This window comes from Acanthochromis polyacanthus, chromosome 9 (genome assembly GCF_021347895.1).
Source record: "Acanthochromis polyacanthus isolate Apoly-LR-REF ecotype Palm Island chromosome 9, KAUST_Apoly_ChrSc, whole genome shotgun sequence".
NCBI classification, from domain to species: domain Eukaryota; kingdom Metazoa; phylum Chordata; class Actinopteri; family Pomacentridae; genus Acanthochromis; species Acanthochromis polyacanthus.
In genome coordinates, this window is record NC_067121.1 from 32,673,527 (window position 1) to 32,699,150 (window position 25,624).

Consider the following 25,624-nt stretch of genomic DNA (forward strand, 5'->3'; position numbering starts at 1 on the left):
CGTGGCTACTACCTGTGGTGTTGTAATGTTTCTAGATGTTAGCACTTAGGCACACCCTCTGGCGAAAATCTAATTTTTTTACCCCATTACCATATCCATACTGTGTATTTTATATATTGAATGACCTATCATGACAGTATGGTGAATTGCACCAATAATACAACTTGCCATTGTGTACCAATGAGTAGTTTTACACTCTGAGCAGTTGTAGGTAAGCTGGTGTGCTTCAGTTGCAGTGAGTGGGGAGAGACGCAGGGACTTTATAGCATCACAGTGTAGCAGCAGTGTAGACTTATTGTAAGCCATTTTAAGGCAGAAATGGATTACTGTCATGGGAAAACCTCTTAAATACGTAACTTTGATCAATAAAAATACTTTCTAGGGGTTTAATTAATTACCAGAGAAGGGCTTTAAAAGAAGTGTTTGACATTTTTAGAAATATACCACTTTGGATTTTTGCAGTCACTTTCGCTTACAGTATGACTGGAAACAGGGCCACTGGTTCAGTTTGAAAGTTTTTTAAAAAAAAGTCTACTAGCTTTGTTTGCAAGGCAGCTAACGTGCTTCCAGCCAAGGCTAGCTGCTATATAACCCCCTGTAAAGTTGTGAATTTCTGATTTTGCACTTAAGCCTTTCGTATGGACAAAATAAACAATATGTATTGTGTTAATTAAAGAGCTCTAGAGGAGCTGGTATTCATATTTAGTGTCCTTTGGACAGAGTCAACTCAGCAGTTTCCCTCATTTTTTTAAGTCTTTGTGTTAAATGTAGATTTATATCTAAGAAACACACATGGTAATAGTATCGATCCTATAATGTAACTCTCCACAAGAATGCAGATCAGCACGTTTCCCTCAAATGCCGAGCATAACCTTATAAAAGAACTTTTCAAAACCCAAATAAGTGTGTCGATGTAGAACACTCTTCCTCTTCAAACTGTTCGATGTCAGACACCTAAATGTCTAAACAGACTGTGTCATCACACAAGACTGGTGGCTTATTCGGGTCTTACTTTTCTTCCTTCTTGTCTTTTTCCCTCACTGTCTCCAGGTGAGTGGGATCAATGCTTCGATGAGCAGGAAACGTGAGCAGCGTGTGTTATTCATGGTGGTGATTATGGTGATCTGCTACCTCTTGTGCTGGCTGCCATACGGCACCATGGCCCTGCTGGCCACCTTCGGACCGCCGGGCCTGGTCACACCCGAGGCGAGCATCATCCCATCAGTCCTGGCCAAAACCAGCACGGTCATCAACCCGGTCATCTACGTCTTCATGAATAAACAGGTGAGCACGGGAGGGAGGACTGCAGCTGGGGTCAGTGTCTTTTATCTTTGGCTGTCACAGAGTGGCAGGCGGAGGTCATCTTGCCCGCTGAGGCCAGTCATCTCGATTGTTTTCAAGGTGGTTTGATACAATGGAAATGAGTTGTTGTTTTATATTTGTGTCATGTTTTTCCAGTACCTTCTTGACACTGAATAATCTAAGTTATGTACTTGTGTGTGGACGGCGAATGAAAAGGTGATTTTTCATGTTTAAGTCCAGCTATTTGAGGAAACACGCCAACTTTTGTGGCTTGTTTATAATGAATCTTTGCTTTTATCCATGTACAAAGTGTATCTAGAAGAATCGAATGGTTCAATAATCAGTCATTATGTTGGCATCAACAATGCATTACAAATAGATGAGTTACTGCTTTGGTGCTACGACTTCTTCCTGTAATTTAAATGCATCTCAGGTCATGTTCAACTAATCTAATATATTTTGTACAAAGGCCATACATGTGATTCTAACCAATTCCTTCTACTTACTTCCTGCTTGTCGCACCAGAGGGGGTATTTGCAATGTCATGAAGGCACCCGTGGTCTGGGGTGACGATAATTAAACTTGCAATGAGTCTCAGTTATTCTTGGCCCATGCTCACCAAAGACGAATCACTTTGGGTGTTATCTTTAATTGGGAGCACTTATTTTGGGGTTAGTGTCGTAAGTGGCCTGGGACTACTATCATGTTTTATTTGTGCTTCTACTTTAATTAATTAAGTTGCCTTTGAGGAACTAAATTAAACCCATCAGCATGAGCTGGTGTCATATGCCCCTCTTAGCTCACTTCATTTCACGGTAGGATTATCACAAATGTGATCTCTCTAACTGCTGAACACAAAACAGTTTTTTGTTTTTGGAATCCTTTGATATGCAGTGATATGCATAATATTCATATCTGAAAACTTTGCCTCAAATCAATCATCTATTTCTGTGTGACATTACAAGACAAGGAAAAGATTTTGAAAAATGTGCTTGTTCACTTTCTGGTGGAAGAAAAGTAGATCAATATGACTCTTAAATTTGTCCAATATACAACCCAGCCTCCTGAAAATGAGGTTCCTATACAACTAAACTGCATTCTCAAATACTTTTTGAAAGAAACATGTTTTCTCACAGTAAAGAAAAAAACATTATGACATAACAGGAAGTCACAGGGGCCATATTAGTTGGTTGCATAGGTGGTGGTGGCATAAAGCCAACACAGACTTTCACTGAGTTCGTGTCCAGTGTGGCCCCAATGCTTTCTGATATATGTTGCTGTTTGGTTAAGTTTAGGCACCAAAAATACATGAGTATATTTGGGAAAATGTCATGGTCTGGGTTAAAATACACCCTTTCCCAACATGTTTGTGACCCTTCTGCTCTAGAAATGGTGATGGTAAAAGCTGTAGGTATCCAACTAGTTAATCTTGTGCTTTCAAAATTAATCATGAGTAGGAGCAAACTTGACTTCTTCACTGTGGCTCTTGATGCACATTATAGAGTGAAAACTACAACAAAAACAGAATAAAAAAATTTAAATATATGTAAATAAATCCTTTTAACTTAACCAGAAGTCCAAAAACAAAGTTAATTACTTATGACATTGTCCCTGTGAAGCTTATAAAGTAGAGAGCCCTGCATCCAGAAAAGTACGTACTTGTGTAAAGCTAAACATAAAAATAGCAGACAGGAAGTGACAACTATCAACAGACAACTTCAAAATAAAGTTTTTTTTTCTCCAAATAAATCTACATAGATGAATTTGGCTTAAGGACATCACACCATGGAAATGAAATTAGATTTAATAAACCGCTCAGAACAGGGCGAGACGTAGGCATTTTTAGATCAAGCCGTAAAAACAGTGTAACATATTAATTTATCTTTTTGTAAAATGACTCTTACATGCATGTAAGATGGAGGGTCGTCATAATTGGTATTCGTGTCTCTTATGAAGAACTGATCAATATCGTGATGCAGGTAACAGCTTTGTTTACATATTCTTCAGAGTTAGACTTAGGGCGAAAATCGACTTACATCAATCTGTAGGAAAGAACTCGGACGTAAGTCGAGGACCCTGTATTCTGTGACCAGTATCTAAGTATTTTTACAATTCAGAGTTTTACTGGTCAATTAAATTCAATATCTTGTGGATTATTGAGGTTCACAGATGCTGGTAGGTGGATTTTGTGAACTTCAGACAGCCACACTGTTTTCTCTTAGTACTGAGCTAAGCTAACCTGCTACTAACTGTTGCTTTATATATTATATAGACTTCCACTGTATCTCCTAACAGCTTACTATCTCCATATTTCATAAAAAAATCTTAACAATTAGTAAAATATTTGGAAAAATAATCATTACACCCAAGCTATGATCATCAAAGCTAAAAAAAACAACATCACAAGTGTTTTTTTTACACATTAAAGCCTGACTATTCAGCTTCAGTGGGAGAGCTTTGACGTGATTTGATTGACAGTGACCAAACACTGCACCAGCTGTCAGTTATCAGCAGTGTATGAATATATGCAAAATCACTTTGACCTAATGGATTCACCCCAGTTTTAAACTAGACTGCAAAAAGAAAGATGTAAAATAGCCATTTCTTTCCTCACTTTCTTAGAATGGTGCTTTCATCTAGAATCCCATTAGTTTTAGTAGAAGGTGGCTGAGAAACTAAGTTTTCGAGGCCTTTAAATTTGTGGCCACATTTGTCTGTAAGTTCAGCTCAGCATTGGAAGAAAACACATATCTATACATCTGTCACGAGTTGAAGGGAAAAGACAAAGTTTCAATTCACTGTCAGCACAGGCCCCGTTTGTGCTTTTATGGCTGGAGGGCCAGAGAGACAGGAGACAGGATGAAAGCCGAAAGACAGTCAGGTTTGGGAAGTGAACTCCAACATCAGACATGTTTTATCAGTCATTCCTCGTGTTAAGCCTCCAGTGGCCAACATGTGGAGAACCACATCTGATTATAAACTAGCTGTACATACACACATTATTGATTAAGGACTGAGGGACACAAGGCCTTCGCATTCAAATAATTAATCACAGCAGACCTTAAAAGTGGTGTCACAGTGGCCATGCAGCTCTTGTTTGTTACCTCATTAATTCCACAGGCCGATGAAAACAAGCGCATTTTTTGTTGAATCATTCAGCTGCAGCGTTTTTATTTAGTCATTTCAGACTCCGTTAAGATGGAGCTTGGAGGCCACAACAATGCGTGAAATGGATCTGAGATTCTCCTTGCTGAAAATTAGATTAGGCCATTTCCAGCAAAAGTCTTTGGTGAATTTAAATCACATTTACTGACCCACATTGCCTAAGCAGTAGGAATAGTAATGCAATTTTGTCCCAAAAGGATTTGATTAGAGGGCTGGCACTGTTTAATGGATAATTCCAGTTACTTTTAACTTGGCCTTATTTGCTGGTATTCTCTATCATTGTGACTAATTGTGTTAAAATCATTTGTGTCCTTGTCATGCTTTAAACATACACTTCAGTTGTAGTGAAGTTTGCAAAAGTTAAGGATTAACTGTCATTTAAACAACTGAAGTAAAAGCGGACATCAAATAAAATAGCATTATTAAGTAATTTCTGAAAAGATTTTCATGATTATATTGATATTACGCTGATATGATCTAATGCAGTGAAATGACAAGCCTCCTCCAAAACAAGTTTCATGCCTACAAACATGGGGTCCAAAAATAAAATTTATGCCTTTAATAGAAAAATAACATTTAAAAACATCACCAGTATTTTGAGAACCAATTTGCAATGGCACAAATCAAAAAATAGTTTGGCTTTGTGGTACAACTTGTATGACCTGCTCAGTAAGTTTAAAGAGATTAACTTTATTTTCTTTTTTTGTGACCAAGTATTTCGTATTAAAAAGCATTCAATATTTTTTGTTTAATTATGGCATGCAACTACAAATGACTCAAAAAAGATCACAAATGACTGCTGATTGATTATTTATTTTGTGAATGTGTGCTTGAAAATGAGATTTTTCATGACAGCTTCAATTTTTCTTATTTTTTTTCAATTCACTCATAATTGGAGATGTTTGTATCCACCGTTGCAGTACACTCTGAATCAATGGCATGATGCAAAATAAGAGCATACATTTCAAGCTTTTATCATCTATTGTTTCTGAGATTTTGTTGTGACAGCCATACATTTCAAAGTGAGAAAAAATGTGCTAAATGCGTGTCAACATCTCAGAAAGTACTTGATATGTCAATGTAAAATTTCAGATACAATTTTAGATATTCATAGTTTATGATATAGTTTCATCAAATCTGCGACGGTAGAGCAGAAGGCCACATAGGATTTGAGATTGAATAAGCTTTTATATACTTTTAATCAAAATACTACCAGCTTCCAATTAGTTAACAATGAATCATCCCTCATTCAATCTAGCTTTAAGGCCGTTATCATTTAGTTTATGCAGGACTTGTATAGCGCATTTTGGCAAAAATCTGCCTCTTAAATTGCTGCAGACTAATCACTAATTAATAACGTTGGTACACACAATGTGTGCCGCAGAGGGCAGGAGATCAGTACAGACCCACAATTCATATTTGTCCCTGGATCCCTTTGCAGAATAATCCGACCCTCTTGCTTACTTACGTCCTTGTTTACTTTGCTTTCTGCCTTTGTGTTTTATTCAGGTTTGTTTTGCTTCGGCACTGAGGCACTGAAACACCCATCTCTACAAACATTAATTTCCGAATATTAAACCAAACACAAAGTCACTACAGCAGTTTCTACGACGACTCACCAGCCTCTGAACATAAAGCCACTAAATGCTTTTTGCTCGTGTTTATACAAGAACTTTCCCAGGTGTGTGCACGATAACAGCAGCTGCAAAATCTGCACAGATTTCACAAGCAGGTTGACACTAACGTTCTTCCCTGTCAACAGATAGTATTTACAGGACATCCTATGGGACATGAAGGCAGCATCAGCATAAATAAGCAGTACCTGCCAGCTACCTTATGCTGCAGCACATGCACAGGTTTTAAGCATAAATTGGATTCTGGGCTTCACTGCAGGATATTGTTGTAAGTTTGTGGTTGAGTTTTGGATAGAAGAACTGCAGGCGAAAGACAAGTGGCCTACTTGAAGAGACAGTGACAGAAGCTGGAAATAATATATGATTGCAGGACTTCTTGTAACATAGTTGACAGGGATCATAGTTGACATTTTTGCTGTTTTCAGGTCGAAAATCAACATGGCCGCCTGTAACCAAACACCACATGGCATTTTTAGGCAAAGATCCCTCTAAATATCATGTATACAACTGAGTAAGATTAAAATTAAAAGGTATTTTTAAAGATATTGTAGTAAACCTGTTGACATGATAAATCCACACTTGACTCACACACTACTTTATACTAAATAACTCAGAAAGCCTTGGAGTCTTCCAGTCTTTTCTTCAGGAGGAAATGACATCATGTGGAGCAGGTCATGTGATCTGGAATTAACACACTTCCTTGAGAGGTGTTTTTGTAATGGGTAACTTCGCTGAAAGTGATTTCTCGGACACAATTAGTAATCTTCCATATAAAATTATATATATTGCCAAAAAAGAAATATCTGTCATGATTATCTCAATTGAATAAAAAGAACACAATCAAAACTATCTTTGAATAAGCTCATTTTATTATTGTTTAGCTGATTAGAAGGTGGCTGTTATTAAATTCGGGCGGTTACTTGGTTGATATTTCAGTGATATTCATTCATATTAACAAGTGATTGTTTCCATAATAAATAATTATGGAATTTGTAGACATGATCATAATGAACATCAAAAACGTTAGTTTTTTTTACTTTTAATAAAAAAGTATGCAAGATATATCTCATGGACCTCAATTATATAGTGACCCTACTGGCGTAAAAATAAGAGTCTTGTTGAAAATAGTTGAGTTTTTCTTTGTGACAGCTCAAAGATAATGATTTCTACCTGCTGCTAGAGTGTCTACGGTCTATAGCCACATTTCCCCAGACGTGGGCTAAGTTCTTCAGGTGTGACACACCTTCCAACTGTCACTTCACAGCAAAGGAGACCTAAGTCATTTGTTGAAATTAATGGGCTTCCTAAATGAGATTCAAAGACTTTTAAACCTATAATAAAATGATTAATAACGCAGATCCAAAGCACAGTACTGCAGGAAACGTTTGTCCTTGGTTGACAGATGACAGCATTGCTTTTACAGACTGAACGTCTTATTGTTTAAGACATTTACCATCTGTTACTTTGATTTAGGATTAATATTTTGAATGCATAGTGGGCCAACAGTTAATTCTTCTGTTTTACTTTGTTTGCTATTCTTTCTTATCAAGTTCCTCTCTCAAGGAACTGTACAAAATAATATATTTGGACTAAAGATTTAAGATGTTTTGTTCCTTTCTGAAACACAGTTCATCATGGCGAGAAAAAAATAACACGAGATAACCACTGGGCAGACTGATAAAACCTTTTCCCCAGTGCAATCGTTATCATCTCATTCTGGTCTATTAAGTGAAGCACAAAATACTGTTTTAGAAAATATTCCCTTCAGACTCCATCAGATGGATTTCATGTACTATACAGAGAATTATATACAGTGCTGGGTATTTGGAGAGGAAATCTTATCAGTGTTTCCAAAGCCATTTAAGAGTATTACTTTGCTTTGAAGTTCAAACTTTCCTCACAGAGTTCCTCAAGGGTTAGTTTCTTTTGTGCCTTTGGAAAAAAGAGAAAGGTTCCAGGTTCCAGATGTTGCTTTCATCTGGAGGTGCTCAACTCTTCTCCTGTCAGTTTCCATGTTCCACTGAGGCTGTATCTGCTCAGCTAACTGACCTTGCAGGCGTATTTTAGACCACACATCATTGACCTCATGGCAGCCAGAGAGCGAGAGAGAGCGAGCACAAGTAGAAGAGAGGGGCACCAAATGTCCTGTATGTCATTTTCAGTCTTCAATTCCTCCCAGCCCGTTACTATGGAAACTGTGAGTTGAGGCGAGTTGAAGACTAAAAATGCTGTACAGATACAAGTAGCAGCTGGTGTGTCCCATCAACGATCATCGGCGCTAACAGCTAAGAGACCTGAGATGGATGTCAACGGGAAAAAAAAGGAATTAAGGGTAAGTACACACTGAAGGTTGTTGTTTTTCATCTCATGTAAATGCATTGTGGTTTGTGCCGTATGTTCGCTGTCAGTGCACCGGAGCTTTACTGTGAAAACGGTGGCAAAAGGGGAAATTTAAAGGGTGAACAGAGCCCAGAAAAGAAAGATTTTTTGGTGCTCCACTTGCAACTTCTTAGATGATTACCGGTATTATTGCCACAGCTCACTGCTTCCTTGTTTCACACAAACACCCCAGGGTTAAGAGAATAAACAGCCCAGTATATTAGAACAATCTTGAAGTTAATGAAGCAGAGTTTGTCAGAGCCTTCATTGCTTTGTAAGAGACTAATGCAGAGTTGCAAAAATATATTAGACACACTAAGGAAAATAATGTCAGCAGAATAGGGATATTAGAAGTCATAGTTTGGAATTTTCAGAAATATGCTTATCCATTTATGTGACTGAGTTGAGAAGATTAATCAAATCACTTGTCTTGATATGAAGCTTAGCTTACCATGAAACTTGGACATAATTAATATGAGCATAATCTACAGACCGCTAAAGTTCAGTTATTTATATGCAGTCATTTGTTTAATGAGTTTTTTAAAGGTGTAAAAAATATCCATCTGTAGTTTTACAGAGTGTTTCTATATGACTCCCCTGTCAGCTGTCTTTTCTGATAAACACTACCTACTGGCTGTAAAGGACTTCTGTAAGTGAACAAAAGTCTGTCAAGTGCCACTAAACATTTTCACTGGCTCTACCTTTGTATCTGTCTGTATGTAGTCCATCAATGTAGATAAAATCATTGGGTTTTGACTTGGATGAATCTGACATTAAAATGTTGCATTTCATTCTTTTAAATAATATTTGGTCACATAACTGAGAGCCTAAATAAACTAAATTTGTCCAAAACTTGGACAAAATTCTGCCCAAAATCACCAAATTTGTCCCTCCCAAAAAATCCCTCTAAATTAACCAAGATCATTCAGAAATATGTTAAAAATTTGTTTAAAAAATGACCGAGAGGAGACTCTGTGCACAGCCTCCCAGTGGGCTCTACTGAAGCATGTGAGGCATTTAAAGAATGTAATAATAATAATGGTTACATTTATATAGATGTGCTTTTCAAGACACCCAAAGCGCTTTACAATGAATCCATTATTATTCATTCGCTCACACATTCTGGTGGTAAGCTACATTTGTAGCCACAGCTGCCCTGGGGCAGACTGACGGAAGTGTGGCTGCCAATCCGCGCCTACGGCCCCTCCGACCACCACCACCAACATTCACACGCATTCATACACCCGTGTGAAAGCACTGGAGGCAAGGTGGGTTAAATGTCTTGACCAAGGACACAACAGCACATGACTAGGCGAGAGCGGGAATTGAACCGCCGACCATTCGATCATTGGACGACCCGCTCTACCACCTGATCCACAGCCGCCCCACCGAATGTTGGTAAATTGTAGCACCTACAACACATGTGAGATGTTCTTCCTCTCTAAACTGAGTCTCTGCAGCGCAGCGGTTACCCTCCCTACACAAGTAAATTCTCATCCGGTTGGAAACACCGGGGTATAACATGACCAACAGTATGATATATCTTTATTGTCATGCACACAAGCGTGCCCAACTCTCATGGGTTTACAAGACACCAAATATACTAGCATTGCAGCAACAGAACCAAAACAGACCTTATTCTGCTGCTCAGTTCTCAAACAAAATATGTTGCCTTATATCCAAGGCCTGGCAAAGAAATGTTGCCATGAGAAAGGTTCCTCTTCTAAAACATAACTAGTTTTTCATGGCCATCTAACCAAAAGAAATCAAAATAAGCAGAAGACATCTTCCTGAAAGCTACCTCCCTGATATCTTCAAATTCAGGACAGTAAAATCTAAAATGAACCTTATTCTAAACCTTTGCCTAAAATTACACAGCAAACAAAGTCTGTCCTTCCATGGAACAGCATTACACCTCCAGTCTCTAAAGCTAATGGTTCCTGAGTGTAACTGTGCTCACAGGGATCTCTGTATTTTGCTTAAATTATACTTAACATAAGGTTCCATACTGCATCTGTCCGTTACAAGACAATAAGTTGGTAATTTTGGTTTATTCCAAATATCAACAGACCATTTTTCTCTAAACCTAAGAAACATAGTATTCATCATCTCCTGAATATCCCTGAAAAACCTTTTATGAAAAATAAATGAGTTGTTCAAATGAAATAAAGATTTTAGCTCATTAGCTCCCCAAAAATATCTTTTTTTGTGATTCTCTGATTGGACATTTTCACCAGTCTATCCCAAAGGCTTACAAAGGAGTTTCGACTTACAGCGAAAATTGACTTACGTTAGTCTGTAGGAACGGAGCTCTGACGTAAGTCAAAGACGCCCTGTACACGTAAATGCAGCTACAATGATGCTTTTTGAAATGTTTAAACAACAATGCATTCATGTGGATGTGGCCTTAAAATCTTTTTCTTCAGTTCATCATGATAGTAGAGATTAATGTTAAACTCTCCATCTGTTACATATTTTATTAGCATTGAAGAATTGATTGCCACACTGCATGTTATCCGTTAGTTCTCTAAATGAGCTTGATCGGATTGATTATTCTCAAATACAATAACACACACGGGAGAGTGTGGAGGTGCAAGGACAGCCTAAGAGTTCAGTAGTTGTGGGAGGCTGGTACAAAGCTAGTTGTGGCCCTTTTGGTTCTCAGAGGCAGGTACCTCTATCCGTATTCAGAATGCATGAGGTTGTAGTAGGTGTGTGTGTTGTGTCCAGCTATTTGTGAGGCTGTCTTTACTCTGTTTCTTGTGCGCGCTGCTGAGCGTCTCCTGCTACCACCTGACGACCTTGCCACAGATCTTTACAGTCCTGCTGAGGGTTTTTGAGTGATGCAGAACTTCAAAGCATTAAAGATTGTGTATGTTGGACTGGCACAGAACGCAGCATGTTCTGTTGTGCTTGGCCTCATTGTAGTAGCAACCATTCTTTCAGCTGGGCTTTGCTGTTACGCCAGAGTCAATTGTGAGCTTTGTGTTGTTTATAAATTGAAATTACTGTCCGTGCTTTGGGAAAATGCACAATCAGAAATCCTTCACTAAATTTAAAAATGGTTGAAAGTGAAATTTTTGAATAGATAAGATGGAATCTAAAGCACATCTGTTCGACAGAAGCAGCCACAATTTGTATGATTGATGTTAGGGTGTATATATTTGGCTCTGCTGCTCCAGAAGGCGGAGGATGAGGATGACTGTCACGTTATTATAAAAATCCATTACAAAATTAGTTTTGTAGTGTCGTGCTATTACTTCCTGATATTTTGATGACAAGATTAGAGAGTGAACATCTCAAAATGAGATTACACATCGTGCTGCAGGTACATTTAACATAAAGTCGACTATTTCACTGCAGAGCCTTGAAGAGAGAGCGTACATAATTACATCTGTTTTCATGCTACACTCATGACGTGGTTGTCAGAGCACATTTGGATGCAGTTTATAAATGACTTACACCAGTTCATTCTCAGTTTGACCTGAATAAGAAATGTATTTGTGACACCATTTTAGGAGCCTTTAGGCTGACTTACTTCATAGTTGTACTGTTGTGCATCGTCTTCATACACGTCGATCATCCTTTTTAATTGGAAAATTTAAATAGAACCATACTTTCATTTTTGCCTCTAGCATTACACATAATCTCGTGTGTGAAATACTCGCCTTTTTTTTTTTTTTGCCTTTTATTGTGATAGTCGCAGTGAAAAGTGACAGGAAATGGGGAGAAGACATGCAGCAAAGGGCCGCCGGCAGGAATCGAACCCGGGCCGCTGTGTCGGAGACCAGCCCCTGTACATGGGTCGCCTGCTTAACCCGATGAGCTATACGGGCGCCGAAATAGTGGCTGTTTTGTTGCTCTGCTTCCATGTCCTACTTGTAGACATTTATCTGACAAGATTAAAATATTTTTTGTGACCTTTTAGACAATGGGCCGGTAGGAAAGTCCTCCACCTTCTTGTAGGCCAGAAGGAGTGTTAGTACAAACAAATGACAAACAAAGTAACTCCAAAAATGTTGGCAACCGCTTGAGGTTGTGCAAATAAGGGCATGTGAAATCGCTGGAGGAGTCGACACCCCGGGAAGCTTTGCAAGACACCAAACAATGATCGTTTTCTACACCTAACAAAAGTACCCAAACGTAACCAAATACTGGCTAAAAAGATAAGCAAACACAGAGAGAATAACTGCGACTGAAAGCAAAATCCAAAATGAGACTTTGCTAACAATAAATAAATAAATAGATAAATAAATAAAAATACTGTAAAAATGGTTCCCAAGATGGAACTCAAATGCTCCTGGATGAAAGTGAAGTAATGGCTCCAAGAATCCCTCCAACTTCCAAATGTCTATTTTCATTCCTTTTTGTAAGTGCAAAATCCAAACCAATCCAATAATTTAACACCATTAAAGAGTAGCTACTAGATGGTGAAGAAGGTCCCTCCTGACCCATATGTTTACAAATGATAATGGCCTTAGAACAGGCAGGTGGAAGTGTGACCATTTTAGATGTACATGTTACCAAAAAACTGTCAAGTCTAACTAAATATTTAGTAGTCTGACTCTGTGTCGAGTTATTTCTTATATAATGTCTTTTATGAACTTTACTGGTGTTCCTACATTCTGTTAATGGTCCTTGTTTGTATTTGCTAACTTGCAGTGCTCTGGCTGTTTCCTGCTATTAAACAGCATTATCCCATTCCATTTCATTTCTGAGTTGTAAATACTTGATGCTGATAGTCTGCATGAGCAAAATCATGTGTTTGTGAGGTCACTCTTGGTTTGGGGAAAGGTCAGCAGATTGTTTAATTTGGGAGTAGCTGGCCAGCAACTCCCAGTAATTATGAATGTACTGTTGGCCAGCCAGTGATAAACCCACCACTGGTCCCTTTTGCTAACGCCACACACATCATCCATGTACTTTCTCAGCCATTTTATAGTGTTCTCCTGTGGGAGAGGAAGTGAAGAGGCTTTTCTTAATCATTTCTTATGCATGAGACCACAGTGTGTCACAGCATCCTCTTTATAACACAACACAGGCGGCCACCAATTACTGCATGCCATAAAGCAAGGTGAAACATTTTGGCTGCTTCTTAATTATGTGCTGGTGCACCTAAATAAAAAAAAAGTTAGGCTCACTGGTGCAACTAATGTAGAAAGTTAGTTAGGAGCCCTGGGCCTTTATGCTTAACTTCTGCCTCCCACCGCCGAGCCAAACTGCTGGATGGTTCCTTTAAAGTTTGGAATTTATTACCTGATAAATGTTTCGAGCCAAATTGGCTCTTCATCAGGTTTAGAGTTATTAAATCCATGACTGAGATAAAGAGACAGTTCTGGCTTGAGACTTTGCAAACAGAGCAGATTTGCATACTGAAAAATAATGGCTAAAGTCTAACCCATATGTGCTTACATTCTGTACCTCACAGTATCGTCCAAAAGCAGAACCTTTAATTTAATCTTTGTGCATCTTGGGTAACTTAAGAAAAAGGCATCAAATTTCAGGCTGAAAAATGACATTCAGGGTGTTTTTAATGCTGCCAAATGTAAACCTTCATCCTAACAGCATGTAAGGGTTAAAGAAAGCCCCCCATCTGTTAGGAAATATTAAGTCACTGTCATAGAAAAGCGAATTTGCAAGAAAATCGAAAATGTGCTCCAGCCACTCACTTCAATGTGAGGACATGATTGACTTACAATATAAACACAGTTGCTGCTGAATTGAGAATGTGCCTGGAAATTACAAGAGGAAGTCATATGATTGTAAGTCCATTCACGCCTTCCTGCGTGACAATCATTTTCCTAGCTACAACTCTCAGATCTATTAATTTTTTTTCCCATCAAACTCTATGTTCTGGATGATACTTCACAACACTTGGGAGTTTATTGCATCAAATTAAGTCACACAATTTTTAAATGAAGCAGTGGGTTTATCTGCTGCTGCCTATAAAAGAAGTTTAACGCTTGCTGACGTTGCCTCACTTAATTTAGATCCTCTAAACTACATCAAATATAAAGCAGTGAAGTGACTGAGTGTCTGCAACTGAACTCTTCTCAGACTGCGCTGAGAGAACATTGCAAATGTCTTCGATATTAGTGTCACAAAGAACTCAATTAACGGAGGAGGTTCTATTCATTTTCCAGCCAGCTCTGGATTCATTCTACATACAGCCACTTATTCAAGATTTCAGTACAAATCCAAAACTTTTTTGGATTATGCTGTATTTACACAAACAAAATTGGCATCTATTCTTGCAAAACCAGCGTGTGTGAACTGCTAATGACTGCCTCTTTGTGTACTGTCACATAGAAACATCAGCATAAAGCATCCAAGCTGATGCCTCGTGCTTTGAAAAATAGATGAACTCCTTATTTTCTGAGATGATGCCTGACATTTGACCCTCCAGTTGTCATCCTCTACCCAAAGAGCATCAGCCCAGATCACAGAAAGCATCATCCAAACCTGATGTGACCAGTCAGGGATGACCCTTCCTGACTCATCCGCAATCCTCTCTCTCCAAAATACTCTGTCAGTGTACTGCGTTCCCTCCATCTCCCTGTCACGCTTTATTTATCTGTCACTGCCTTCACTTTTCTCTGACCTCAGCCTTGATGCCTCTGTGTCTTAGCTAACTTCATCCTCCGCCATTTGTCTGTTGTCTCTCTTCCATCCTTCCAGCCCTCCTCAGCGTGGTGTTTGGACAGCTGAGGGGAGAGAGCATGGGCACCACGGAGAGGTGCTGATTATCTTGTTTCTTTACATCTCCCCGCTAGCCTTCCCTCTTGGATGACCTGAAGGTTATGAACAGACTGACAGTGGGGACCGCTGTGTTGCTTACAGATACAGCGTGAGAAGAATTTCTGGATCTGTCCCGCGGCGTTTCTCTCTTTCCCTTCCTCTCTGCATTTCGTCATACCCAGCAAGCGTTTGACAGACAGCGATGAGAGGGAGGAATGCAACGTCGAGTCAAATAACTACAAATTCTCACAACACGAGACCGCAGTGTTACAAAAAACATGTTTGAGTTACGTTTTAAACTCCAAAATACTTTACACTCGTAAAAAGTAGAGCTCGAACGATATATCAGTCAGATAATATCAACAGCTGATATATATGTATCTTAATCGGCATTTACGTTGAGCGAGCTGCACCGATATGAAACATTTTTTGTACCGAACATAACTTTACTTGTCTGCAGCACATGCAGTAGAGAACACGTCACAGCCGGTGTGGAGTAAAGTGGTGTCTCCATGGTAACTTGCCAAGTAATTTGTTAAATACATTGCTGGAAACTTAATAAACAACGACCCAATGTATTGCTTTCTTAAAACAACACTAACATATATATATAGAGAGAGAGGTACACGTATAAAAAGAATATCCAACATGTCAATATTGGATTTTTTTTCACTGTCAAAATTGGTCGAACTGGTAAAAAGCTTTACAACTTTGCAAACCAGTTAGTAGTTTCTCTCTGAGAAAGTCTTTCAGACTAGAGGGCTGTATCAGTTTTCAGTGTCCCTCTTTTCACCTGCTGCATCACCGTGGTAACCTACGCTGTGGAGCAGGTCATGTTCATAGTCTCTGATTTAAATTGGCTGCAAAAGCATCTCCCTCTAACCAGATCGATTCTTGACGATTCTCTAGGAGTGACACAGATTCTCAGCTGAGAGAATATGTTATTTCTGCAAATATGTTCATGTGTATGTTACTAAAACCACTGAAAAGAGTCATCAGTTAGAGTATCACACACTATGCCTCAGGTTGCCATGGGATCTCAAACTTAGACTGACTTTATTAATCCCTGGAGGTAAATTAAGTTGTTACAGCAGCATGGATATTCAAAAAAAGAGTAAACAATAAGACAACACGGGTATAAAGTGAAGGAAAAATAAAATAAAACAAGATACAAATACAGAAAATGTAATGCATTCAGCTAATAATGCCGAAAAAGCACAAATCTGTTCTAATGTTTGGTCCTGATTTAGTCCCTTTTGCACTGCTGGTACTGCAACTAATAGAACAGATTAGAAAATGGATTATTGCACTGGTATCTATTACAGAAAAGAGAATTTCACTGTGATTTGGCCAAAAATTTAACTGATATCCTGCATTATGGGACAGTGTCAGACCTGAATGAACTTCAATTCAATATGTTTCAATACACAGTTTACCAGCTCTAATGTGCAGCTGTTGGTTTGAAGTAAACCAAATACAGTAACACATAGTCACTAGTATTCTACCAGCATTCCTCCACCTTCAAATTCTTTATCATTCTTCATTATAACAATCTGTTGACTGAAGTAGGCAGTACACAATCAGTCCATTTTGTGCAGAAGAAGAGCCACTTGACGTACTAAATGCCCCCTTTAATGTGAGCGTGCACTGAGTCTGAAGCAGAAAGCCCTAGTTAACAAACAAAGTTCAAAACCACCTTTGTGTATAGGCGTCAGTTTAGGGGGGGACGGTGGGGACGTACCCCCCCACACACTTTTTGTCAGGGGTCATTTTGTCTCCAACACATTCAAATTCTTCACATGTACGCCGTTGTAAACCCAGTTATTTTCAGCAGTATGGAAAATTCCGACGCTCCTGAACGCACCATCCGAACTCGGCCAAGAGTTGACAAGACACACAGACACAGACACGCAGCACACCTTCGTGAGGTTAAAAAAAACGTGCAGATGCTAAATTTGCGCCCGTGCCAAGTGGAAGCTCCGACCAGAGGCATGCAGGGGCAAAATTTCGGCCCGGGAGAATTAGTACTATAGCGGCCCACAAACCTCTCTAGCTGTGTGTACCAATAGCTCAACAGGTTGAGCCTCCGCTTTTGGTGCGGTGGTTGTGAGTTTGAGCCCAGCTTGTAGCATTTTGCCACCGTTCTTCGACATTTTCTCAAAGTGCTGTGGTCTCCATCCCCCCCACTTTTAAAAACAAACTGACGCCCTTGCCTTTGTGATACCTGTTCTATCTGTCTGGGTCTTTAGTTTTTGTTTAGCCAACTTACACAAAAAAAAGCCTTGCTATGTCAAAGTGGCTTTGTAGTGCAGCCCTCAGGTCACTATAAACTTGACTCAATTTATGAAATAAACCAAAAGCACGGCTCCAGACTGCGATCGTATTTTGAGAGAGTGTGGATTTAAATTTCTCGTGGTTACACTCAATCAACTGTATAATGATCACTAGGATGTGGAGACAAGATTGGTCGGCACTGGTAGCTACTACGTTAACCATTGTGGGTAAAAATGGGACTTTTTCATCCCCAGTGGCTCCGTCAATCTCTCCCTGCCTGACGAATGAAACAATCCATTTAGCTGTTACTGTGTTAGAAAGATGAAGCGCCTATAGCCGATTATTAAGAAAACAGTACGAGTGGAGAGAGGAGGAGGAGGCTGCTGGAGATGAAGAGGTCTGGCACACCTGATGATAAAGAGTGCAGGTGCAGGCATGAAGATACCGACTGAACAAGTGAAGAAGACGAACTCCCACATTTACTCACAGTGACTAACACAGTGCTCTGGCTGCAGAATTAAATGAATGTAACAGCGATCACGATTTCAGCTTCTCGCTATAAAGTGAACCTGATCGACTGCAGTATTGATATTTCAAATGTGCCACACTCCTAGAAAACAGCCCATAGAGTTAAAATCACTCTGTTTCAACTCGGGTGAATGCGGAATTGATCCAACATAAACTACAGCGCCCATGTCCATTGTAATTAAGAATTATGCGACCCAGTCTAAGAGTGTGGCTCATTAAGGTTTCTCTTCAATACATTTTTAGATAACAGTGGAGGTCTAGAGCAGAGACAAATGAGGTTTTAGGCTTTGACTGCACAAATACGAATTGTTAGAAGCCGTCTTTTGCTTTAAATGGGGCTCTTTGACGGTGAGAAAGACACAGAATATCACAAATTATCATTTAAAGAAGCATAAAGAAGGGAGCTTTCTACCATTTCACACTGCTTTTCATTACTGTCAAAGACCTGTGTCCTCATCACGTTATTTGTATGTGACTAGTTTCAAGAAAGGTCTTTTGAATTATTATCTACAGCATCAACCCTTTTTGTCTCTCTTTTAATATCTGTCTGCAAGCAGCATGTAATATGTTCACAGCTTTTACTGTGTGAATTTGACTTCTTTTGTATCTCTAATCTAACCAGATGCTGTTGAGGAGTTTCATCATCATTTGTACTCATGAGAAAATGTAGTAGACTATAAGTATACGTGAAACCCAGAAAGTATACTAAGTATACTACGTTTACTCAAGAGTGGCATGGTGTCTTCAGAGTCCACATTAACAGGAACTCAGGAAGAGGACTCGAAAATGGTCTAAATTGTGGTTTAGTGTCTGCCTCAGAGAATGAGAACACGTCACAGATATGGATGGAATTGCCTGGAATCTTAAGTATGGCCAAATACCCTGAATGTGTTGTTATGCTTTCAACCTGCTGCTGGGGTCCTCAATTATTTAGAATCTCCCCATCTGTCCATCAGCGAGATGAGATACCTCGATTTGAGCTGGGTAACACAGGGACTGTGCTTTGTGTAGAGGCTGGTGTAAAACAGGAAAATCTACATGAAATCATCGACTTGAGACTTCCAGATCTGTTTCATGGATTGAAAAATGCATCCAGGGGTCCATTCACTATTTATTATACCCTGACAGAAGGTGTCTACCTTCCAGTGCCTTTCCTCCGTACCTTAGAGACAACCTTTCTTCTCTTTCCACAAAATATTATGATGTGTTCTGATTCCTGGTGCTGGTTGGAATGCAGCATTTGTGGAGGTGTAAACCTGTAACTGTTCACGTGGAATCACGGAAACGATGTTATCACTTGGGGTATATATGTTTATGGTAATAGGTATTTGGCAGCCTAAGGTTTCCACAGCAGAATTTCTGACTGAAAACCTTGGGGGGGGGGGTTCTGCACATTTGAATAATGGAAGAGGCAGCAAGATGTATTTCCACTTGTACTACTGATGAGGATGCTACAATCAACTAAATAGTTCAAAAGCTTTAGTTGAATCAATTTTAAAGCTGAGAACAAGTAAGGCTTCTTTGATTGGGTCCAATAAGTGATACTTGGGCTTACAGATGAAAACCTAATTAGTGGCTGATTTTAATAAGCACTATGTTTTCAACTTGATTTGAAAGACATCCACTTTGTTTGCTTTCCAGTTCTGTCAGTAAGTTAAGCTGATTGAGTCAGACCTCCATTTTTTCCACACACAGTGGCATCATTTTTTGCTAAAATATCAGAAAGCACAAGGCTACACACTCATGACAACTCAGAACCAGTTCTGTGAGCACAGCTGGAGCTCCATAACCAGCCTTTTCATCAACTAATGCTGAATGCAGTCTTTGTTGTTGCTCTTTTTCACAGTCAGAGTCACTTCTTTAGGAATAACTGCAGCACAGTCACAGATTGGGAAAGCACAGTAACTATGGTTAAAGTTAAGCTACTAAAATACTCTGTTAAGGAAATATAAAGATAAAAGTTTCTCTGCTCTCCTCTAACCCCAACTGGTCAACACAGACAGCCACTCTCTCTAAACATGGTTCTACTGCAGGTTTCTACCGGAGTTTTTTTCTTAACAGTGGTGTCAGGTGCTTGCTCAAAGGGAATCTTTGCTTTTTTTGACTTTTTAATATAATACTGTACCATCTTATCGTTATCTAGTCATCTACTATGTCAATAGTAGATGACCAATGTCGTGAAATGACACAATATAAATAAAAACAACATAAAATTTATCACACTTTTCTCTGCAAAACCTCATGATGATCCCATTCTTTAATCGCTTATTAAATTCCTCACTCCTTCCCCAGTAGCTACTCACATTTTTGTGTGTCATTGTGTAGTGTGTTTCCTTTAAAGTTAATCGAAGCAAGAAGCTTCATTCCAATTCAGTGAGGGATTTAAGCTCCATCTCTTGCTTTAAAGTCAAATGAGAAACACCCCCAGTAAGAACACCGACCTTCACTCCTGTACCCCCAGCTGGCTACACTTACGATACACCACCTGCTGGGCTAATGCTGAAGGTTGGCAATAAATGTATAATATGAATTCTTCAATTCAGATGTAATCTTGTGGGATATTAAGCTGCAGAAACATTTACAAGGGTTTTCACCACTCTTCTCTGCATAGTATTGAGCAACTAAACCGCCTCCCAGCTGAAGTCAGAGCATGTGCCAGGGACGTATTGATAGGAGGACAATGAAAACAGCTGGAACACTAAAGGGCGAAGTGCTGACGTCTTTGCCTCCCACCTTTTAGGAAAAAGCTTTTTTATCATGGGATAGCTGCGGCTGTGCACGTCTTTCACAGAAGGCCACATTAGAGGAATAAATTGGTGACGCCAACATTCCCAAATGACCGACCCAAATAGAAACTGGTCAAAGTGCTGTCCCTCTGATGAGCAGGTCAGTGAGGAAGGGACAAAGCACACATGATCACAACCCAATTTTTACCAGCCTTCTAACCAGATTTTCAAAATCAGTGGTTGACTAAAGCATCTGCGTTAATTCTTATATTCCAGTGCTCCCTACAACTGGTACGATGGCTGAGGTAGCCTATTTTTGGACTTATTTTTTTGTGCTAGCACGTCCACTCCAGAAGCATCTTACTTACAAATAGCCCTGCACCTCACTGATGTTGTATAATTACATCTCTTCCTAACGTTGCAGAGCAGTCATCATTTGTACTGTGGTTGGCTTGTATTTTACTCCTGATACAAGAAGGGCAGAGATAGCTGTGAATGTTTGGCTAGATGTAAAATCACGCTTTTTCTGCAGCAGCAAACAGTAATAATTAACCTCTATTTCTTGATCATCAATGCTGTTGTCAGAGCCGCTAAGTCAGACTTTTTCTGGATCGAAAGTGCAACAGCCCCCTAGAGGCCCACTTTGACTAGCTAAAATGCCAGTCCTGTATTTGTTTGCTGTACTATTACATTAATATAATTAAAGTCAGAAGTGGAAGAGTGATCCTCCTTCTCTCCTTCTTTATAGTGTCTTTGGTCATACAGAGAAAAAGACACATCAGAGATCCTTATATCTCATCTCCAAAACAGCAGGAAAACTATGGAGACACTGATAACTGCTGCTGCTGCTTCAAAACTAGCCGACTGGAATTTACTTCCGTGCAATAAGTGAAGTTAATGATTCAGGTCAATATGATGGCAAGTTTGTTTGCTTTCCGAACATAAATCAGTTTCTTTCAACTTAGTTCTACTACATGTTTTTTCCTAAACCCTTTCAACACCTCTATGCCCCTCTGTGTGCCCACAACCCAGTTTGAATGTCACTGAATAATCCTACAAAAACACAGAACAAATGTGTGTTTTGACTCGCCTAAGCTGAGCTGTTTATATCCTGCTATGATTTCCATGAAGGTGGAGTCTTCCACGTAGACTATTGGTCAGCACAGTAGAGCAAGTCTGGCTGTGTTGTATGTATCACAGAGTCTTGAGGGTAAATCCCAGTGCAGTGGTGGCATAAAAAGTTACAGAAGCTGAGAAGTGACTGGAAAGCTGCCAGTGTAATTTCTAGACCACAAATCTAAACCTGGGTGCTAAGAGTGAAAAAGTTTTATAAAAAGCTAGGCCCACAACCTGCCAACTGGTTCACTAGTGTGGCTAAGGGGCCAACAGAGCAGACTGTGGTTATATTTATATCTAATCCTTATCTAATGATTAATATAGCATCTCCCAGGCTGTTCTCAAGTATCTGTAGGAGCATTGGGAAGCTTCCAGGTGTGAAACTGTGAGCATGTGTGTGTGTACCTGAAAAGAGGGCACTGCTCTCAGCCAGACTTCCCTGCTTAAAAAAAATAATCACACTTATTTTTAAAAAAAAAAAAAAAAAAGCCACCATCGGTTCAGAGATTTCCAAGGTCGCCTTTGAAGTTTTTGGAAAAATGTTGTCCTTGAGTTTGGTGAGACAGTGAATGAAGGTCTTCTCCAAACCTTAGTATTCTGTTTTACACTCAGTCTGCACTTTGTTAATAACTAGTGTATGCCAAGTGAACTGTGACCCTGCACGGTGCACATAAGGGACGTTTAGAATAACCATAGCGGAACAACATAGAAAATGAGGCAATTCTCTCCGATATCCTTTCTCAACATTCAGTATTCATTATATTTCCACCTTCTTTTCTCACAAAAGAATCCTTTGACAAATAAAATTGCACTATGAAAATGATTAAGTGCATAATGGAAATCTTGGGTGGTCGGTGTCCTCAAAAGAAACGGTCAGACTCTTTCTTTCTGACCCTCCACTTGCCAGTCTTTATAAGCACACATTAGTAACATTACTTTTCCAATTGAAAATGCAGCAACGGGTCACCCTTGGGATTAAAATCATTGTTGGTGGATTGTCCCACGTGAGATGGTAAATCACAAACTGACCATAGTGACTGAACAGTACTGTTGTATGCAGCGGTCTGATCAGTCATTATTAGGTTTTATTAGCCTAAAAGTTTACCAGAGAGACAGATGTGAGAGAGATGGGAAAATTATAAAGCAAATTTACTTCCCATTGATAAAATAGTTGCAAATATGCAAACAACTTCATGTTTGGAAGAAATCAGATGATATCACTTATGGATGTTTATATTAAATTCAGTTATATTAAATAGATTATGACAAAGTCTAAACCCTACTCCTAATAGGAAGTCTCTAATTTCTTCCACTGTGGTTTAAGCACATTTCTAATCACATGTTTGTGTTGTATGCTTGTCCCAGTTTTACAGATGTTTCCAAGCCCTGCTGCACTGTGAAACTCCTCGACGAGGCTCCAGCTTAAGGAGTTCCTCCAAGGTCGCCACCAAGGCCATGAGGGGCGCAGCGGCCACCGGTCCTCGGCGTTCCAATGATTTCCTATTTATGGTAGCCTCACTGGGTCAACCTGCTGGCACGCTGCCCCAGCTGGGCCCCTCCTGTGAACCCACCATTGATATCAGCAAAGCCCCTTCCTCAGAAAACAAACCTGTGGTAGTATCACTAGTGGCCCACTTTGATGGCTGATGATTGACTGTAACCATGAAATCCCACAGCCCCCAGCCAGGGAGTCATTAATAATGAGAGAGGTGGTACTGAGGCTTAAAGAGCAGCAACCTCCCAGTCCAGGTGGATTTAACGCAGCTCTTGCATCAGCTCTGCCCTGGCTGGTACAGATGATGGACCAGTAACAAAGGGAAACCTTGGACTGCCTCTGAACAATATGTGCAAAAATCTGAGGCTGCGAGCTTACAGAAGCCAGGAGTCTGTGTTTCTCTGCAGAAAAGAAATATACATCTGTCTCACAAAGAAAGGGGATTGAAAGGATGTTCTTGTCACAACTTTATGAGAAGGCACTGCTATTGTAATAAAAGAAGAATTGTAGGGATCATTCTTTGTGCAATACCTATAGGTCTGGTAGGATATTCATTCACATACAATTCCATAACAGAAATGTGTTTAGAGTGCAGGAGGAGGGATGAGATGTATTTTTGGATTGATTTGTAACTGACAGTGGTTACAGCGTGAGGTTGAATAACACAAGTTATTACCCCAAGCATTTTTAAATCTTTCTTAGAGTAGATGAGATTTTTAAAAAATGACAAAAAGAGTAGGCAGAGTAATGAGACTGTACTGGAAATGATTTTAATGTTTCAGCCGTTTTAGCATTCTTTCACTGTAAGTAATTCTCTTTTCAGCAATTCATCGCTCATCACTTTGAAGCTGGTTTTCAATTAAATGGTTTAATAAGTGGCTTGTTGTACATGTAGCATTGCTAGCATGCTAGCGGCATTAAAGTTTTTTCAGGAATAGACTTTAGAGCCAATGAATTAAGTGCATGTAGGAGAGTCGCTGTATAGTTTCTCAATAAAGACTGTGCATGTGCACTGTGGCAGCATACTGCAAATGAGTGTTGACAAATGAAATGTCTGATGATGTTCAGTAGACAGCACTTAGAGATAGAGGTAAATTGTACAGGGAGAAATCCTGAAAATGTATGCCTCTGATGTTTTACTTATTTTGTCATTAGACACGTCCACATGTACTTTTGTTGGCAACGTGCAGGAAATCCTCTGTATAAAAAGGATGCCTAAAAGGACAACTCCAAAAATCCATGAATCTAGTAGTTAGCGTCTTGTTCATAGGCATACTATCCCTGCTGCTCTTAATTTACACAACAATCAAAAATATTTGCCTCCTCAAGAGCCACTCTAAGATGTTTTACAGTCTGAATAATTGGCATCATCTCAGAGAATATGAACATACTGACAAACAAAGAAAAGAAAAGAAAGATTCTGTGGAAAATAAATTCTTTCACAGTATCTCCAAAAGCAAAACAAAGGACTTCACCCGAGGCAACAAATATCTGTTAGATGGAAAAAGTTAGGCGTGTATATATTATTTGCCATGTGCTTGTCAGCATCTTGTTCAATTTTTTGATAACTGATTTGACATTTTTTCCCTTCTTGCAATGCAAAGATAACAGTGGAGTTTCTGAAAGCGGTGCATCGGTGCTGTGTTGTCAGTGAACGTCTAAGCTGTAAGTGGTGTGGTACTGTTTGCTACTGCATACGGCATACAGTGTGGGATTTTTTTTGGAATTCACTTTTAGCACACAAACTGTTCTCTCTGTGCTGTCATCATCTTGTATACTATTAATGTACATGAGTTGATACCAAAGCAAAAAGACATTTTAATATTTTGGAGGGATGCTGTTCAATAAATTTTCTAAATCGAAATTAGCATGCATGGTGTTTTATTGTTTGTTTTCTGGAGTGGTCATAACAAAAGAGGTTGAAAGGGTGATATGCTGTAGATGTAAGATGGCACTATGTGTGTATACTAAACTATAATTTGTCAGTCACTGTTTAGAGCATCTGTAGTTAGAGCAATGCTGTAAATAAAGAGTTTGGGGCTGGGGTCTCCTTTATTGCCTTCCCAAAACTAAAAATACCAAAGGTTGAGTTAATGGACTGTGTATTTGTTTGCTTTAATCTTGTCAACATGTTAGACTAAGTAGTTTACATCCTACATTAACTTTGTGTTACATGTCTTACAGCATCCACTGTCCTGGATGCAAACAAAACAACCCCAGCCAAAACCATATCTGATATACTCACATTTGTGTTTGTTTATTTTTGT

General features: G+C 39.3%; 1 protein-coding gene across 1 annotated transcript in view; it reads left to right on the plus strand.

The window, feature by feature from the left end:
* LOC110965367 (vertebrate ancient opsin-like) overlaps nt 1-25,221 on the plus strand; it is a 78,546-nt gene extending 53,325 nt beyond the window's left edge. Inside the window, exons 3-4 of the mRNA XM_051952914.1 lie at nt 1,051-1,284; nt 23,228-25,221. Of these exons, the coding sequence (XP_051808874.1) occupies nt 1,051-1,284; nt 23,228-23,509 (516 nt within the window). The 3' untranslated portion in view covers nt 23,510-25,221. The remainder of the gene's footprint in view (nt 1-1,050; nt 1,285-23,227) is intronic.
* Nucleotides 25,222-25,624: the final 403 nt, after the last annotated feature.